Source organism: Amblyraja radiata, chromosome 17 (genome assembly GCF_010909765.2).
Source record: "Amblyraja radiata isolate CabotCenter1 chromosome 17, sAmbRad1.1.pri, whole genome shotgun sequence".
NCBI lineage: Eukaryota > Metazoa > Chordata > Chondrichthyes > Rajiformes > Rajidae > Amblyraja > Amblyraja radiata.
The window spans coordinates 8,061,387-8,081,953 of record NC_045972.1 but is presented as its reverse complement, the minus strand read 5'-3'; the positions used below and the strand labels follow the sequence as shown (position 1 = coordinate 8,081,953).

Below are 20,567 nucleotides of genomic sequence, written 5' to 3'. Positions count from 1 at the left end.
ATGACGTTGTCACACCACCAGGTGCATAGAGAATGCTCGGCACTTCAACACTCGACTCACACAAAGGAATAAGTGACCTTAGTTTCCAGGTTCAATGCTGCTCTGTACAAAACACAGATTAATCATTGCGGGACTGTTTGGAGCAAGATCACACGTCACTAAATTGGTTATGGGCATAAAAAGAACATTGTACCGATTTGGAGGGTGGTGAAGATTTATGCCCAGGCAGGAATGTAGAAATACGAGCAGTCAGCCACCCGAGAGCAGGAACTGTTAAAACGGACTTGCCCGTTTACACTCACAGCCATTGCAGGAACCCACCGCAAGATCCCAGGTACATGTTAAATGGTCAGCTAGACATAGACTACAAGACCTACACCAAACCCAAACCAATTAGGAGCAGACGAGGGCATTCGATCCAATTTGTGATCCCAGCTACAAAGACAGATGTATACAGCAATTCGTTCTTCCCCCGCACAATTAAAGCATGGAATAATCTCCACCCAACTATAGTTACCCAACCAGAAGCAACTAAATTTAAAGTAGCTCTTTCTTCCCAATAACCTTTCTGGCTTAAGCCCTCCCTTCACCACCTCCAGTTTAAATTCCATTTGGAATATTTTGGAGGACCAAGAAACCAAGGTACCCAATAAATTAATTAAAGGAATCGGGATGCACAAGAAGATTCTCTTTAGGGTTTAAGAGCTTTCCTGCTCTTCCAGAATGCTAGAAAATATTTAGTAAAAAACTTGAATATAAATAAAACAAAATTGAGAGAGTGCTTCACAGTTTCAGTAAATAACATTGAGGTACCACTGCTGTTTATTTTTCGCACAAAAAAAATCACTACCCCAAATTGTCAGAACCGATACACAAAGCAAATGTCTTCCCAAATACTGCTCTGTGTCATAGTTAACTGTCAATGAAATCAATAAGGCCCAGTAGTTGTTTCCAGTCTCCCCGTACACCCCATTTCAACTCTGTCTTTGCCCCATACCAAAGTTGCCTCCAACAGGTGCAAAAATGGACAAAACTGCAGTAAACTGCATCTAACTGCTAGAGGAAAGCAGCAGGGCAGGCAACATATGTGAAGGGAACTGGTCACGTGGCGCTTTGGGTCAAGGCCCTTCCTCAGACCGCAGTCAAGGCCTCCCGACACCAGCACTCTGCAACAGTCGAATTTTTGCTCTAAGATTTCAGCACCTGCAGTCTCCAGTCTCTTCCTCTTTGGGGCGATGGGAGGGGAAATCAAGACTGCTTCAATACTGAACAAACAAAAAAAGGAAGTAAGGAATGCATTCCATGGGACTATCCAAGAAGAACACACTATGGTGGGGGCATCTATTCTAGGAATACCCCTGCAGAACAGGCAAGAATGTAGAAGGAAAATACACACACACTAAAAGATGTGTATCCAGACCAGCAACACGGTGGATATAGATATGAAGAGTCGAATGTAATTCACCTTAAAGGCATGCCACCTGACAAAACATGAATCAATAGAATATATTCTCTACACATTCACCATTAGAACAGCGTTCTTAAATGTAAATCCTTGCTACAACCACAAATGTGTTATTAAACCCACAGGCACAAAAAAGGTAGACTGTAATTATTTTGCCTCGCCCTGTTTCTGCAACTGCCGAAACTGGTTTCACAGCCTCGGGTGTTCAGTTACTCCAGCACCACATTCCAGCCCAAACACGCCCAGGATCAGAGGAATCTGCAGCACAGCCAGAAAAATCCATGCGCTCATATACAACCCTCAAAACCAAAACTAATTGAATTGGGTTAGTTATCTAGTCAGGAACTACTAGTGACATTCAGTCTAATAGGGGTCGAGTGAGTTTGATCGATTCCAATAAGTCACTATTCTCAGAAATAGGGAAGAGCTGGGTAGCAGTTCATGAATTCTGCAACATGAACTGCCAATGTTTAACCAACAGAGGAACACAGGAAAATAAATAGCAACGCAGTATAAATACTGACAATGCTGGAGCGAAAGCTTACTTTCCTCTTTGTTACGCCTATTCACAGGTGAAGACCCAAAAGTCAACAGCAAGAGACTCAAAACACAGGATGCAGTTCTCTTTTGACACAAGCAGCTTATGTTATCCAACCCAGCATTTCCCACATGTAATGCTCTACCTCTTTGAATTTGTTCCTGTCAAGAGAAATCGAGTGCTCTGGGGACGATATCACAAGACGGCTTTCATAGCAGTGGTTGGTGCCTTTGCTCTCATACTGATAAACAACCAGGAATGAGGAGTGATCCACATTCTGTTGTTTTGCACAATCCCGCCCGCAGGCTTTGCCACTTTCATTTCACTGTACACCTTGTATGTGTAGGTGACAAATAAAGTTGATTTGGTTGACTTGACATCCCCATAGGGGCAGACTTCAATGGAGCTTCTCAAAATATGAAATCAGGTTTGCCCTTTCACAGAGAAATTGTCATCTCCTCTTCCTACAGTTTCACCCACATCTAGCCAGACAGGTGTGGTTTACAAACCTGCAGTCTGAATATTGATTTCTCCAATTTCAAGTAACCCTTGCTTTACCTCTCTCCATCCCTCCCTCGCCCTAGTTCTCCAGTGTTTCACTGTCCTTCCAAATCATTTTACTGATCGGATGCCTCCTTGTCACCTCCCCTCAGCTAACAATGAACCTTTCTACATTTCCCCATCATCACAAACGTTGAACTGTCATTTTCACACATTACCCTTCCATATCTCTAGACTCCCTCTCCCGTGACTCAGGCTGAAGGATCTCCGCAAAGGTCATTGATGCCTTCTCTCCAGGGATGCTGCCTGACCCGCTGAGTGTGTGTCTATCTTTAGTCACACAGACAGGCAGACACATTAGTTTGACCATTTACACACCTAGATATTAACGTTTCTAGAGAAGTAGGCACTTCAATTAAATAAACAAGTTAAACAAAAAATACCCAAACTAAATATTTTGTTCTTTATTCTTTTTCTCCACAACTCGTCAGCTACGAAGTGTCCTAGCCTTACAAATCTTTATGTATTGCCTTCAAAGCCCTCGCAACAAGCACAGGAACAGGCCCTTTGGCCTAAAATGTCCTCAGCAAACATGACGGCAAATTAAATTAATCTCCTCTGCCTGCATATGATCCATATCTCCCCATGCCCATTGTCTATCTAAAGGCCTCCTAAATGCCACTATTACATCTGACTCCACCACCCCTGACAGCATATTCCAGACATCAACCACTCTGCATGAAGGGGAAAAAAAAAAAACTTGCCCTGTACATCTCTAAACTTTGCATATATGCATTGGACCTACATTACATACAAAAACTACTCAAACTTGTATTAAGTATAAGTACTGTATTACTCCAGTAGGAATAGCCTATAGTAGGTATCTTTTCACTTTCATTGTAACACAATTCAAGAAATTGAAACTGGGCCTCAATGCAATGACAGATGAGGGGAACTGTTTCTAGGTTGCAAATGGGAATGTTGTGGATTTTAGCGATGGATTAGTCACCGTGCATGTCATTTGTTAGGGATATGGTTTCCCAGTTTAACAAAAGTGGCAACACCATTGCTATAACCCAGATGCTCTCGTTTCTACTTTGGCACAGGGAGCAAATGACTTAAAACAAGAATGGTACTCTTTAAAACAAGAGCAGAAGTGTTCTTTGAACTATAAATACACAACAAAGTGTACAGGGCAGCTCAGCAATGCTGCAGATAGTGCAACCGCCTAGGGGCTCCATTTGATTTTGAACAGCAGTACTATCTTTGTGGAGTTTGTATGCTCTCCCCAAGTGCTGCGGTTTTCTCCCACATTGATGTGCAGTAGGTTACATCAATTGGGTACTGTAAATTGCCCCTAGTGTGGACAATTGGTGGCTCATTGAAAGGGGTAGAAACTGGTTGTTAAGTAGGCATAGGTGAGGGGATACTTTGCAGGGAAATGACCGGACTGATCCGAGAATGAGAATAGACCTCGATATCACAAGGAACACCACACTGTGAAAAAGACCATCATCAATAAAAGTCTTCCAATAATCCAAAATGGATGCAAGTTTACTGCAAACAATGTATTGGCACCAAAGGAATGGAAGCAAATTTCCTAGACATAATTCACAAGAATCATACAATATGGAAACTAGCAGCTACTGTAATCTTATCTTCCAGTTTTATGGTTTAGATGTTATTATTTTAAAGAAAACCTTTCTGAAAATGATAACCGTATCAAGCCATATCGACTGACTATCAGATTCAGAATCTGCAGGGTTCTTCTGTGGGCATCAGGGTCATGGGAGTGTAAACCCAATTGGGGCTCCCCTCTATACAAGATTCTCAAGTTTGCAGATGACACAACTCTGGTTGGTCTGATCCAGGATGGGGAGGAATCTGCTTACAGACAGGAAGTCACACAGCTGGCATGATGGTGTCACCTCCCCCCCCCCCCCCCATCGACGAACCGTACACTGCGGGTAAGATCACCCTCTTACACTGGCCACAAACTCTTTGAAGCACTTCCCACTGGAAGGCGACTCCGGACTGTCAAAGCTGCCACAGCACCAATCTCAACTATGAACTGTCTTGCACTGAAGACTACAGTCTTTTTTTATTGGGGCTTCTAATTTATTGATCTTTGTGTTATATATTATCTATGTATAGCTTTTACAGGCCTTTTATGCATCTGAAATTAAGAATTTCATTGTTCCATTGTTGGTACATCTGACAATTAAACACCTTTGCCTGGACTCTTGTATCAAATAATTTAAGCATGTTAAACTTATCGGTAGGTAAGATTTGCATTAAATTAAGTTCAGTCAATTGGTACTGGGTCTATTAAGTAATTGTGCAGAAAATAAACAAGCAGATTTGCCAGTAATACTGAAAGCATAATGAATTGTGATAATTTTGACCTGCTAAACTAATGACACAATTCCTTACAAAAACCAACGCTGTGTTTTACTTTCCCAAAGTTTAAATTTTAACCACTTGGGCAGAAGATTCAAAATGTAGTTAGTGTATCACATTACATTCATAGCAAAGTCATACACAATATGAACTTTGTTCTTTCCCACTCCTCCCTGATGATGAATAAACAAATTCTTGAATTAGCAAATGCAATAAACATTTAATTGGTCAGGTAGTGTCTATAGAAGGTGAAGCAGAGTTAACATTTCAGATCAAAGATGAATCAGAAGAAGTAGAAACAAAGAACTGCAGATGCTGGTTAATACACAAAGACAAAAAGTGCTGGAGTCACTCAGCAGGTCAGGCAACATCTCTGGAGAACGTGGATAGGTAGAAACAAAGATCATAGATGATCTTTGGGTGGAAGGGTATGGACATGAAATATGTCAATACTCATTCATGTTCTCCAGAGATGCTGTCTGACCTGCTGAGTTACTCCAGCACCTTGTGTCCTTTTATCAACCAAAAGCATTCCAATTGAATCTCTGCTTCACCTTCGACAGACCAATTAAATGTTTACAGCATTTGCAATTTCAATTTGTTTATTTGCCAGGAAGGGGTGGAAAAGAACAAAGTTCATTGTGTGTATATTGCGTCCGTATGGCATTAACATTGAATTCTCCCAATTTTGCTAGCCCTTGCTGTCTCCTCCCCTTCCTTAACCCTCTAGCTGTCTCCTCCCACCCTCCCATCCGCCCGCCCTCGGGCTCCACCCCCCCCCCCACCCCTTTTCCTTCTTCCCCCCCCCCCCCCCCCCCCCCACCAGTCTGAAGGAGGGTTTCGGCCCGAAACGTCGCCTATTTCCTTCGCTCCATAGATGCTGCTGCACCCGCTGAGTTTCCCCAGCAATTTTGTGTACCTTCATTGTGTGTATAGTTCGGCTATGAATGTAACATGACACACTGCCTACATTTTGAATTCACTGCACAAAAGGTCAAAATTTATACTTGAGGAAAGTCAAATACGTGTAAAACACTAGTGTACAGCACTCCCATTGAAGGTTTAACATTTAAAAATACTTTCTGGAAGCCAAACCATTAACTGCTTCTCAGGCAGTGCTCACTAACCTACAGGGTATTTCCACCAGCCTCTGATCACCAGCAGTTCCTCGATTTCAAACCAGCTTATGTTAAGAGCCCAGCCAACATGTACAAACACGATAAATGAAACACTAATCAACATAACAAATCCATGGTTCCATCTTAGACATGGTTTTATTTACATTTCCGCACAGTTCCTTATGTATCCCCTAGCTCTCCATTCAAATTTAACTGTGAACATTGACCATGGCTGAGGTACATCTAACCCTGGAAGCAAATTCAAGTTACATCTTTCTCTGCTCTTTTATCATTCCTGAACCAAAAACTAAACAATCGAGTTCTATCAACCTTACACAAGCCTTTGAACAGATACAATTTTCCAGCGTTCCAACTATCTGCATTTTTGCCATACGAGATGACAACCTAGTAACTCTTCATTACACACACTTCTCCAAAATAAAAAATAAAAAATTATGATTTCATTTCACCAAATTATTATTATTTTTTTACGCTTCACAGTATCCATCTCTGACAAACCATTTTCATACGAGGTGCAGTCTTATAAAAAAGTTCCTGACTCAAAGTTAATTTGTTTTAAATGGATGTCAAAGACTTCAAAACAGAGGAGTGGTGACTCTTCTGATCTCTTAATCAATAGATTGCAAAATAAACAGGGCTGAAGTTGAGATGAAAAATAAAACAAGCCCCAAACCAAAAGGCTACGGTTGTTGTTGATAATATGTAATTGCAACTGATCAGCTGGAAGGGTTACAGAAAAGAACACCACAACAATGTTGTCATTATTAGATAGGCATGTGTCACAAGTCATGTGAAACTTAATTACTGCCCTGGCAATTCACTCATTCAATTCATAGGGTGATGAAAATAAACCATGACTTTCCGTGTTGATGTAGTCAATTTCTATACATCAACACATTCCATGTCTGAGATTTATAGAAATGGCACAGTAGAGGTGGTGGCCATGAAGCTTAATGGGTCGGAGGCGATTACTTGAAAGAAAGTATACATTGTTCTAATGCTATAAGGAATGATGTTTCTCTTTATGCTGCTCCTCATTATCCTATTTAAAAGTGACAGCATGACTATATGGAAAATATGTTTAAAATGGTGGCAAGATGTAGCTGGGTGGGGAGGAGGGAGGAAAAGAACAGGCATGGTGTTTGGACATTATTTAATTATCTAATTCCTTCCTGGCAAATAAAACTTCACCTCACACAAGAAAAAACCCTTGACGATGAACTATTTTATTGGTCCCTTTGTACTATCACGAGTGAATAAATTATAATGTCTAAGATGGAACCATGGATTTGTTATGTTGGGTAGTGTCTAAGATGGAACCATGTTGGGTAGTGTTTCATTTATCATGTTTGTACATGTTGGCTGGGCTCTTAACTTTTAAGCTGGCTTGAAATCGAAGAACTATTTTATTGGTCCCTTTGTACTATCACGAGTGAATAAAGTATAATGGAACATTTCAAACATACCCTTGCATATCAAGTAAACCTCAGTGGAATGTTACCATCTAAGAAAATGCTGCAGGGTTGAACTGTATCAAACCTTTGTATTTAAATTATGTTCAGTGCCCTCCGTTTGGGACAAATACCCATAATTTATTTATTTGCCTCAGTAATCCACAATTTGAGATATGTAATAGAAAAAAAAAGGGGGAAAAAATCACACATGTGGTTAAACTGCACATGGTCAGATTTTAATAAAGGCCATTTTAATACATTTTGGTTTCACCATGTAGAAATTACAGCTGTGTTTATACATAGTCCCCCATTTCATGGCATCATAATGTTTGGGACACAGGGATTCACAGGTGTTTGTAATTGCTCAGGTGTGTTTAAATGCCTCCTTCATGCAGGTATAAAAGAGTTCAGCACCCAGTCTTTCCATCACCTTTGGAAACTTTTATTGCCGTTTTATCAACATGAGGACCAAAATTGTGCCAATGAAAGTCAAAGAACCATTATGAGATTGAGAAAAAAGAATAAAACTGTTAGAGACATCAGCCAAACGTTAGGCTTACCAAAATAAACTGTTTGGAACATCATTAAGAAGAAAGAGAGCACTGGTGAGCTCGCTAATCGCAAAGGCACTAGCAGGCCAGGGAAGACCTCCACAGATGATGACAGAAGTAATCTCTCTACAATAAAGAAAAATCTCCAAACACCTGTTCGACAGATCAGAAACACTCTTCAGGAGTCAGGTGTGAATTTCTCAATGTCCACTGTCTGCCAAAGACTTCATGAACAGAAATACAGAGGCTAAACTGAAAGATGCTAACCACTGGTTAGCCGCAAAAATAGGATGGCCAGGTTATAGTTTGCCAAGAAGTACTTAAAAGAGCAACCTTTGCATTTTAAATTATGTTCAGTGCCCTCCGTAATGTTTGGGACAAAGGTCTTGTAGATGAGACGAAGATTAACATATCAGAGTGATGGCAAGAGCAAAGTATGGAGGAGAGAAGGAACTTCCCAAGATCTGTAAAACACGGTGGTGGGGGTGTTATGGCCTGGGAATGTACGGCTGCTGAAGGCACTGGCTCACTTATCCTCATTGATGATACAACCACTGATGGTAGTAGCATAATTAATTCTGAAGTGTATAGACACATCCCACACGCTTAAGTTCAAACAAATGCCTCAAAACTCATTGGCTGGCGGTTCATTCTACAGCAAGACAATAATTCCAAACATACAGGTTTTTCAAAGCTAAAAAAGGGTCAATTCTTGAGTGGCTAAGTCAATCACCCGATCTGAACCCAATTGAGCATGCCTTTTATATGTTGAAGAGAAAACTGAAGGGGACTAGCCCCCAAAACAAGCATAAGCTAAAGATGTCTGCAATCCAGGCCTGGCAGAGCATCACCAGCAACTGGTGATGTCTATGAATTGCAGATTTCAAGCAGTCATCGCATGCAAAGGATATGCAACAAAATACTAAACACGGCTACATTCATTTACATGACATTGCTGTGTTCCAAACATTACGGTGCCCTGAAATGGGGAGACTATGTATAAACACTGCTGTAATTTCTACATGGTGAAACCAAAATGTATAAAAACAGCCTTTATTAAAATCTGACAATGTGCACTTTAACCACATGTGATTTTTTCTATTACAAATCTCAAATTGTGGAGTACTGAGGCAAATAAATAAATGACGGGTCTTTGTGAGAAAATGCTGCAGGGTTGAACAGTACCAATCTTTTGCATTTTAAATTATGTAACTAAATGAAAATACAAAACTGCAAATCCAGTGACTGCTGCATTTAATGAATGTCATTATTGTGACAGTTATTACACCAATGCAAACACATTTTTGCCAGATCCTACAGTGAAGGCTACATAATAAACCCCTGAAGGTTTCAGGGATTAGTTCCACGAGGACTGCTCAATGGACATCAGTCCAGTCTGTGGAAAGTAAACCATTTCAATGAAAAGCACCCATTATTTAAAAAACCCCCAACTATTTGCTATGAGAGTCACAGGCACACTGCATTTGTCAGAAGACTCTTCTGAGGTAAATGGAATCTGTTTATGAAATTTGATGGAATCCATTTTGTACAAAATTGATCCAAAATCAAACACAGAAAATAGTTCAAAACATAGGTAGCAAAACTTTTTTTTTTAAAGTTTTGAATATAGTTGTTTGATGTAGTTATAAACTTTTAGTTTAGAAAACACAAATTGGCCAAAAAGTTGCTGTCTACCCAAGATGACAATGTTATCTCGATAACTGCACACCTGTTCACAACTTTACTGGAACCACAGTAGAGGAACAGGTCACAAAACCACTCAAAGATTTTTCAACGGTAGCAAGTGGTTTGTATTTGGAACAGACAATACACAGTTGCAATTCACAGAGCAGCTCGACTTACTGCAAGGCGCATCTGAGGAATACATACACACCTTCATAATCGAAAGTGCCGTTTCCGCCCAAACACACACGCGGTGCAGATGGCCACAACCTTTTTAACCATCCAATTTTCACTGTGCTTTTTTGGGGGGAGAATGCGCGTTGTGAGGAAACCACCACCGCATCCCTCCCTTCCCCCACCGCACCCCCCACCCCCTCACCACCTACCTCCCCCCCTCACCACCTACCTCCCCCCTCATATCAAAGCATCGCTAGTCTAGTTCAGAGATACAACATGGAAAACAGGCCCTTCGGCCCACCCCGACCATCGATCACACCATTTCAACATTATCTCACTTTCCTACACACCGCGAGCAATTTACACAGACCAATTTACGCCTTCGGGATGTGGGAATCTGGAGCACCCGGACTAAACCCACGCGGTCACGGGGGGAGAACATTATAAAAAAACTCCACACAGAGAGTCGCCGAAGTCGGGCTCGAACCCGGGTCTCCGGCGGTGTGAGGGGCAGCAACTCTACCGGCTGTGGAGCTGCGCTGCCCCCCGAGACAATGTCCACTCCGCTAGTAATCTCCACCCTTTCCTGGCAAGACTCTGGAATTGCCGCCGGGCACCTTTCCCGCGTTAACCCCCCCACCCCACCCCGACACCTTCCCCTCCGTCTCACCTCTGCCGACGACTTGACCTGGCGCCAGAGACTCCACGTGGAAAAGGTACGTGTCCTGAGCGAACCCTGGGCATCGCGGTGAACCCTCGCCGCCCCAGACCTGTGGAGGAGATGCCGCTTGGTGTTAGACAACAGAAACAACCTCCCAACCAGTCCCCCCCCCCCACCCCCCACAAACTCAACCCTTGTCCAACCCAACGCCACTCGCCGCAACTGTCCCCGCTCGAGTAACTCCAATTGCCGTGAGATCAATAAGATGACGGGGAAAGACAAGGAGCGCAGTTTACATCTGGGATCGCAGCGGCCAAACTCTCCCGCTGGGCGGGCGGGCGGACACACCTGAGGGCGGCGGCGGCCAGGACTTACCTGGAACAGCAGCAACAGCGCGAACACTCCCAAGGAGAAGGTAGAACTACTACTCATTGCAACGCCAGTGATTGCCTGCTCTTCGTCTCTCTCCGGTATTGCTCTCAGTCTCTCCCCGGTATTGCTCTTCGTCTCTCTCCGGTATTACTCTCAGTCTCTCCCCGGTATTGCTCCGTCTCTCTCCGCTCTGCTTCTCCTGCGTTGGGGCTTATTGCCAACTTTCGCCTCTGAGTAAGATTTAACGCCTCGCCAACTTCAGGAGGCGTTGCTCCTAGTCCAGGTGCGAATCGCTACCTCGGCTATTGGCTGCCGTCCGGATGTTTGTTGCCTATTTTGGGCAGGCGTTTACCTGTCGGCAGGTGAGAGCACAGCGTCTCCCGTGGAAACACCCTCCCCCCACCCCCACACCTCTCCATGCACTGACGCAAACTACTGAGACAATTTTGCACCCAATTCTCGCCTCGCTTGCAAATCTCACTGTAACTAGCAATGTTACAAAATTTTGAGATTTTAAAAATCAAGTCTGTAATTTATCCCATCAGATAAAGCATAAAAATAAGTTTAATTTGACACCTAATTCACTTTCATATCTCAAGTATTTAAAAAGTTATGGCCATTTTCATACTGGGAAAATAGGTTCCCTATTGATTTTCTATGGACATAACAAAAAAGCTGTGATCGTGAACAGTCAAAAGCCCATAACTTTCTTAAAAATTAAGAGAACTGAATGAAATTTTCAGTTATCATAGATTGAAGCATTCTGAAACAAATATAAAATAATCTTACTTGGATGACCTGAAATTAAAGCATATAATTAGTTAGTTACCTAATTGTAGCTAATTTCAGACTTCAATTACTAGATCTAAACATCTATCCATTTCTTAATAAATGATTAACATTTTTAAATAGCCTAAATGTCCAAATAATATTCACAAATAATTCACAATAAAACATGATTTTAAAATCTCATTTACATTAATTTATAGGCCAAATGGAAGGAATTTTGTGTTTAATTGCTGTAAATAAATGTCCATTTAAATCAGCTTTCCAGTGGGTCCCTGTGGAACGCGCTGGTTTAGAACGTTCACATTGCGGTAGATTTGTGCCCCAAATGCCCAGAAAAATACTGCGGGATATAATGGGCCCAAAATGAGCTACTCGCAATATTAAACTTTGTATAAAGGGATCTTTAGAAGCCCTTTTTAATGTAAAAATATACAGCCAACCTTCTGTGGTTTGCTTTATGAGACCCTGCGGTTGCTGGCGGTCGCGGGTTTAGAGATTGATTTTTAAACTACTATAACTATTATTCAAGGCCTTTAAACCTAATAATAGCTTTTGCGACGGGGTCTTTCAGCGATTTTTCGTTAATAATTAACTAGGCTGAACATTTTCGATTGGAACAGCTTAGAGAAAATCGCGTTTTAAACCCGCCCCCTCTAAACGGCGCCAAAATCGCGCACACTCGCAGCGACAGATTTTCAGCGACACTTCAGGTAGGCTTTGCAACATACCTACTGTAACATCTGGAATCAATATGTTAGATCCCAAGAGACAACATGTAGCAATGTTACAAAATTTTGAGATTTTAAAAATCAAGTCTAATTTATCCCATCAGATAAAGCATAAAAATAAGTTTAATTTGACACCTAATTCACTTTCATATCTCAAGTATTTAAAAAGTTATGGCCATTTTCATACTCGGAAATGAGCATCTTGTTCCCTATTGATTTTCTATGGACATAACAAAAAAGCTGTGATCGTGAACAGTCAAAAGCCCATAACTTTCTTAAATATTAAGAGAACTGAATGAAATTTTCAGTTATCATAGATTGAAGCATTCTGAAACAAATATAAAATAATCTTACTTGGATGACCTGAAATTAAAGCATATAATTAGTTAGTTACCTAATTGTAGCTAATTTCAGACTTCAATTACTAGATCTAAACATCTATCCATTTCTTAATAAATGATTAACATTTTTAAATAGCCTAAATGTCCAAATAATATTCACAAATAATTCACAATAAAACATGATTTTTAAATCTCATTTACATTAATTTATAGACCAAATGGAAGGAATTTAGTGCTCAATTGCTGTAAATAAATGCCCATTTAAATCAGCTTTCCAGTGGGTCCCTGTGGAACGCGCTGGTTTAGAACGTTCACATTGCTGTAGATTTGTGCCCCAAATGCCCAGAAAAATACTGCGGGATATAATCGGCCCAAAATGAGCTACTCGCAATATTAAACTTTGTATAAAGGGTTCTTTAGAAGCCCTTTTTAATGTAAAAATATACAGCCTAACTTCAGATATTTGCTTTATGAGACCCTGCGGTTGCTGGCGGTCGCGGGTTTAGAGATTGATTTTTAAACTACTATAACTATTATACGAGGCCTTTAAAACTAATAATAGCTTTTGCGACGGGGTCTTCCAGCGATTTTTCGTTAATAATTAACTAGGCTGAACATCTTCGATTTGAACAGCCTAGAGAAAATCGCGTTTTAATCCCGCCCCCTCTAAACGGCGCCAAAATCGCGCACACCCGCAGCGACAGATTTTCAACGACGCTTCAGGTAGGCTTTGCAACATACCTACAACATGGGTTGTACTGGGGTGGGGCCCGACGTAAATCGCTGCTGATATCATTGTTGTGAAACTGAAGAGATCAAATGTCCATCCACAACGACGCCGTCTAAGCTGCCAGTAAGGTTATACATGACCAGAACCAGTCTACAGATACAACCGCCAATAGACACAACATGCTGGAGTAACTCAGTGTTCCTTTAGGAAGGAGAGGAGGAGGAAGAATTTCTTTAGTCAGAGGGTGGTGAATCTGCGGAATTCATTGCCACAGAAGGCTGTGGAGGCCAAGTCAATGGGACGGGAAGCATCTCTTGGAGAGAAGGAGCAGGTGGTCTGAAAAAGGGTCTCGACCCGAAACGTCACCCATTCCTTTTCTCCAGAGATGCTGCCTGACCCGCTGATTTACTCCAGCATTTCTTGTCTATCTCCAGTGTAAACCAGCGTCTGCAGTTGCTTCCCACACAGATTGAACCTCGCCCATGAAGATTCTTTAAAGTAACACCATTCCTTTAGGACCAGCGTTCAAATAGCATGTTGTTGTAGTATTGAAATTACAATATTCTTTGTTGGGAGAATACTTTTTAACCAAAAATAAAAATTCAATTATTTACAAACAATAATATTTAAAAACCAGCTGTACTGCCAAATACAAAAATGACTGAATATTCTAAATACTAAATATTAAATAACTATATTACAATCCTGATCTAGGAGGCAGTCAACCCTCCACAATGCTCAGCGGTGCTGGAAACCCCCCATGGTGCCTGTGGGCACCGCATGTTCCTTTTTGAGGTTCTTTATGTTTGTGTGGGAAAACAAATAATTTGGAGACTGCCTCCTGTAGTTTATCGAACTGCGTGTAGAATTTGCCCTTTTCCACCCATATTTGGCTCTTATTGGTAGGGGAGTGTTTTTAAAAACTGCTGCTGAGAAAGTTGTTGGCTGCAACCTTCTCCCCATCCAGTGGCGGGCCCTGAAGCTTGAACAGTTATGGGGCCCCTTCGCAACCAGGAACGAGGTCTGGGCAACCACTGTTATCTTCATCAATGGGGTTGTTCCACGACAGAACACCACAAATATTAATTTATGTCATAAATAATAATAGTGTTTTCAATTATTTATAATTATTTTATATTAAATATATTTAGAATGAAACATCCTTAATGTGAATGTTTATTGTTTACGGCTAGCCTACATGATACTTTAATAACCGTTTAATTTTATTTTAATTATTATTTTGTATTGAATTACACTATTATACATTTTTTTTTAAATCCTTCTCATACAGTAGGCTCCAAATTTTTAAACAATGTGGACTAAGCATGATATTCACCTCCAGAAATAAAGTTAGAAATATTGGCCGGGGGTCCAGGAGGCTGGGCTAGGCCCCCGGTTGGGTCCAGGGGCAGAGCCCCCTGAAGCTCCTGCATTTTCAATAAATTGAAAGTGATTCTCAAGCTGGTAGCTGGTAGTTTACATAACCGAAGCTTAGAAGCAGTAAAATAACCCCCGAAAAAATATATATTTCATGAAATAGACATTTCGATGATCATCCACAATCAGTACCCTTTTCCTGCCTTCTCCCCATATCCCTTGAGTCTGCTATCTTTAAGAGCTCTATCTATTTCTCTCTTGAAAGCCTCCAGAGAATTGGCCTCCACTGCCAATCCACTCTTGAAGATGGCGGTCAGGGTATATGGGGAGAAGGCAGGAACGGGGTACTGATTGTTAATGATCAGCCATGATCACCATTGAATGGCGGTGCTGGCTTGAAGGGCCGATTGGCTTGCACCTATTGCCTATTCAAAACTCTCTGTGTGAATAAATGTTTCCTTATCTCCGTTCTAAATGGCCTACCTCTTATTCTTAAACTGTGGCCCCTGAATCTGGACTCTCCCAGCATTGGAAACATGTTTCCTGCCTCTAGCATGTCCAAACCTTTAATAATCTTATATGTTTCAATAAATGGCCTCATACTGCTAAAAGAATCTTTACAAAAAATGTTACCTGAAATGTCTCTTTGCCTAGCACTGAGATGAGAAAAAACTTTTTCACCCCGAGTTGTGATTTTGTGGAATTCTCGGCCACAGAAGGCAGAGGTCTTGTCTCCTTCAGCAGCACCTCTACTAACGAATGGGACACTGTGACACCCTTCTCAATTCTACAGGATGGGTACCTAGTCTATCCAAAGTCAAAGTCAAATTTATTCGTCACATGCAGCAAACTAAGGTGCAGTGAAATGAATTTGCCAGCAACGATACAGTTGAAAAAAAGAACACACAATACACAATAGAATTTAAAACAAACATCCACCACAGCATTCTTCACTGTGGTGGAAGGCAACAAAGTTCAGTCAGTCCTCCTCCCTTTGTTCATCCGTAGTCGGGGCCATAAACCCCGTAGTCGCTGGATGTACAGGCCCTTTCATCGGGAGGATCGAAACTCCGACATTGTGATGGTCGAACACACTCCGTGGCTTGGAGTGCCCGAATCGGCAACTTTTCTACCGGAGACCGCGGCTTCAGGATGTTATAGGCCGCAGGCCAGCGGTCGGAGCTCTTCTCCGGCGATCCCCGGCAAGGGATCCCAGGCTCTGGATGGTAAGTCCACACCCTGCCCGCGGCTAGAAGCTCAGCAGACCACAGTCCCCACGATGTCAAAATCACCAGGCCAGCGATCGGAGCACTCCTTTCTGGCGACCCCTGGCAAATGTTCGCCCGCTCTGCGATGGAAAAGTCTGTGTTGCGCCCGCTGCTGAAGCTCTGGGCCCGACTCCGGGAAAGGCCGCTCCAATCCAAGCTGCTAGGTTGCGAGAGGAGAGGCGGAGAAGCGACATGGAAAAAGTCGCCTCTCCGTCGAGGAAGTGACTGAAAAACGGTTTCCCCCCTTTCCCCCCCCCCCCCCACATAAGACACACCGAGAGACACCCAAAACAAACACTTAGACAAACCAAAAAAACCCCCAAAAAGTCGAAATAACGAATAACGAACACGCTGCTGGCAGGCCAGCTGACTTGGAGCGCTCCCAACCGACCAATCCCCCATTCCTCTTATGATATGATTGCCATCTTATGAACCACTTTGGTGCCTCCACTGTAAGTACATCCAATTTTTAACGTAAGGTACCGTATCTTATATAATAACCCAGGACTGTTCTTACCAAGGGCCTTCATGTTTTGCCGACAGACACAACATGCAGGATTAACTCAATGGGACAGGCAGCATCTCTGGATAGAAGGAATGGGTGACATTTTGGGTCGAGACCCTTCTTCAGACTGAAAGTCAGGGGAGAGTGAGGCACAGGGATAAGGAAGTGTAAGGTGTGAAAACAAGACATCAAAGGGGTTGTGGATCAAGGAAAATGTAGAATAGATCATTGTTAGCTAGGAGAAGGTGACAACGCAGTATGCAGAGATAAAATTAAATCAGGGACAGTCAGACTGGTTGGAAAACTAGGTCGGGGAGGGATGGAGAGAGGGGGAAGCAAGAGTTACTTGAAGTCTGAAGAAGGACCTCGACCTGAAACGTCACCCATTCCTTCTTTCCAGAGATGCTGCCTGTCCCGCTGAGTTACTCGAGCATTTTATGTTTATCTTCGTTGTAAGCTAGCATTTGCAGGTCCTTCCTACATTTTTTTTATTACTACATTTTTATGTTAGCTTTCAGTTACTTACACATAAGGTCATCGGATGTTTTTGAATATCATAATTTCTAAACCTCACGTTCATTTAAAAAATACTTGGTGTTCTGTTTTTATTAAAACTGAAATAGATAACCTCCACTTTGTACTCTCATTCACTCAACCTCTTGAAATCTCCTTGCATCCTCATCGCGACTTACATTCCCATTTGTTGTTGTGCCGGTACCAATTTTGGAAATATCACCTTTGGTCCCTGTATGGCTACACAAAGGTCGTCAAATGATTCTCACGGATTTCGGAAGGAGACCGCTATTTTATTATGTAGCACACTCTCTTACAAGATTACTTAACTGACGCCCAGGGGATTGCAAATCCAACAAGACAGGCAGTCTTGTCTGTTGTCATCTCCTTGGCAGCTGTCATGACCCAGCCTAAAGGTGAAATCCCTACTTTGGGAGGGCATGTCTCTTCCCCCCCCCCCCCCCCCCCCCCCCCCCCCTTTATATTTGGTTTCCAGACTGCTGTCCACAATGAACATGACCTGGATCATGACTGCCTTGGAGCAACATCATTGATTTATTATTTTGGCTAATCCCTCTTCTGATATCCCTTCTCCTATGCCTCCAATTTCTGACATTTTCCTTCATGCACCAAGAGGAGATATTGTTTGCTGAGTCGCGCACGTTCTGCAAACATTTAACCCTTTCCTCGCAGTCCCCTCTTCCAAAACGTTTATACAGATTGTGAATAGTTGGGGCTCAAACAATGTTCCCCGTGGTGCATCACTGGTCACAACCTGAGAGGCTCCTGTTTGTTCCTGCTATTTGTTTTCTATTAACCAGATATCACTCCACAAATCTCATGCCTTGGTCCATGTAATTTAACCTTCTTCACCAACAAAGACTTCTGAAAATCCAAATTTGCCACATCTGCTAGTTGCCAATCTATTCTACGAGATACAATCAGACTCCAATACGTTAGTCAAATATGATTTCCCTTTCAAAGTTAATGTTAAATCTAATCAATGATATCTATATTACTAAAAGTCTGATCTTGACCACTTCCTGTTGTTCTGTATATTGATTTTAGAAAAAACGCTGCCACTTACGGCTGTGATTTTTGACCATCTTACTCAGAGTCCCCCTCCGCTGCGCAGGACAAGAGAATGTTTCCCATAGATGAAAATCAAAAGAGTTAATAGTGTTTAAAAAATGTTGAGATTCACTCTCGTGAAGGCCATGCCCCTTCTGGAGGGACTATAAAACCCGGAAGTGTTGAGTGCCTCAGTCAGTCTCTGCAAGATGGGGGAATGGGAGGGTCACGTCTCTCAGTCTGAGCTGTGGATAACACTGAACACATGTGTCTACTAAACTGTGAGTGGTTTTACTGACCTTTCAGTGCCCTTAATGTGGTTTGAAAATATAGTTTGGAAATGCTAAAGCTGTGTCGCCTTTGGTTTAGAAATGCTAAAGCTGTTTTGCCTTTGGCTTGGAAATGCTAAAGCTGTGTTGCCTTTGGTTTGGAAATGTTAAAGCTGTGTTGCCTAATTAAAATTGCCTTGCCTAATTAAAGTTGCCTTGCCTAATTAAAGTTGCCTTGCCTAATTAAAGTTGCCTTGCCTAATTAAAGTTGCCTTGCCTAATTAAAGTTGCCTTGCCTTCTATATAATTAAAAGTCTAATCTTGACCACTTCCTGTTTGCGCTTTATATTGATTTTATAAAAAACGCTACCACATGCGGCTGTGATTTTTTGCCATCTTACTCAGTCCCCCTCTGCTCATCACGTGCGGAGGATTTTTCCCATAGATTAAAAATAAAAGAGTTATTAGTGTTTAAAAAATGTTGAGATTCTCTCTCCTGTCAATCACGCCATAAAGGCCACGCCCCTTCTGGTGGGAGGGGGGAGGGACTATAAAACCCAGACGTGTGGGCATGGCTCAGTCTCTGCAAGATGGAAGAGGGAGAGGTCACGACTCGCTGTCTTTAGTGGCCTTGCACCCTGCTTGAAGTTGTAAGAAACTGCGCTTGAATTTGGTGGCCTTGCACCCTGCTTGAAATGGAATTTCAAGGAATAGGCGTTAGTCAACTGCCAGCCCACCAGCTGCCAGCACAACAGGCTTGAGTGACTGAGCCGCCAGCCCAAGAATCCATTTGGCCCACAATGTCCATACTAGCCCTCTGGAAACCAGTCCCTTCAGCCCACAACAACCATACTAGCGCTCCAGAAAGCCCCCCACCCCCCACTGTCCACCAATATTGGAATTGGTGGAGAGGTGGAATATTGCGTTGGGGGACCAGCCCTCCCGTGTGATGCTGGGACTTAACAAGTCCCACTTAGTCTAGTATTTATTTGTAAGTGTGTTTACATGATGCCCTTCATTATAGATTCCAGCATTTTCTGTACTACCAATACCAGTTTAACAGGTCAGTGTATTTTCTTTATCTTCTTCCTTTCTTCTCAAATAGTGGGTTCACATTTGCTACCCTCCAATCTATGGAGACCATTCCTGAATCTGCATTAGTGTGGAAGGTTACAAGCAGATTAGCAATCAATTCTATCGCCATTATTTTCAAAACTGAGATGTAGCTTTGTAAATCCATGGTATTTTCAACATGCATATCATAGTACCTAGAGATAGACAAAAAATGCTGGAGTAACTCAGTGGGACAGGCAGTATCTCTGGAGAGAAGGAATGGGTGACGTTTCAGGTCGATACCGTTCTGCAGACTGAGAGTCAAGGGAGAGGGAGACCTGAAGTAGGGTCTCGACCCGAAACGTCATAATTTCTGATCTCCAGAGATGCTGCCTGTCCCGCTGATTTACTCCAGCATTTTGTGTCTTTTTTCAGTGTAAACCAGCATCTGCAGTTCCTTCCTACACACTCATAGTAACCAGACCTCATCAATGCCCAGTCTCCAATCTGCCAGTGGACACCAGAAACTAGTACATTTGCTACATATTGCTACACAAGACGTGGTACTCCACCTGCAACTGCTCGGACAGGAAGGCTCTGCAGAGGGTAGTGAGGGGGGCAGAGAGGATCATTGGCGTCTCCCTACCCTCGGTACAAGAACTGTTCCAGAGCCGCTGTCTGAAAAAAGCTCAAAGAATTGCTAAGGACAAACTGCACCCCCTCCACATACACCTGGATCTCCTGCCATCAGGCAAGAGATATCGCAGCATCAAAGCCCGGACTACAAGACTGCTAAACAGCTTCCTGCCACAGGCTGTGAGGCTGCTAAACAGTCACTCTGTACTCACAGTCACCTGATTCTGCGGCTTGGCACGGACACTTTAATAACTGGCACTGGCCACTCAAATCAGCTGCCCCGGACATTTTTATGATTGGTTTTACTGTATTTTAACGTTGTTGTTTTACCTGCTTTTAACTATTT

At 42.4% G+C, this 20,567-nt stretch overlaps 1 protein-coding gene across 1 annotated transcript in view; it reads right to left on the bottom strand.

The window, feature by feature from the left end:
* Window positions 1-11,148, bottom strand: part of LOC116982457 (B-cadherin-like) — a 49,431-nt gene extending 38,283 nt beyond the window's left edge. The window contains exons 1-2 of the mRNA XM_033035692.1: window positions 10,945-11,148; window positions 10,579-10,678 (exon numbers count right to left, since the gene is read on the bottom strand). Of these exons, the coding sequence (XP_032891583.1) occupies window positions 10,579-10,678; window positions 10,945-11,001 (157 nt within the window). The 5' untranslated portion in view covers window positions 11,002-11,148. The remainder of the gene's footprint in view (window positions 1-10,578; window positions 10,679-10,944) is intronic.
* Between the last annotated feature and the right edge of the window lie 9,419 nt (window positions 11,149-20,567).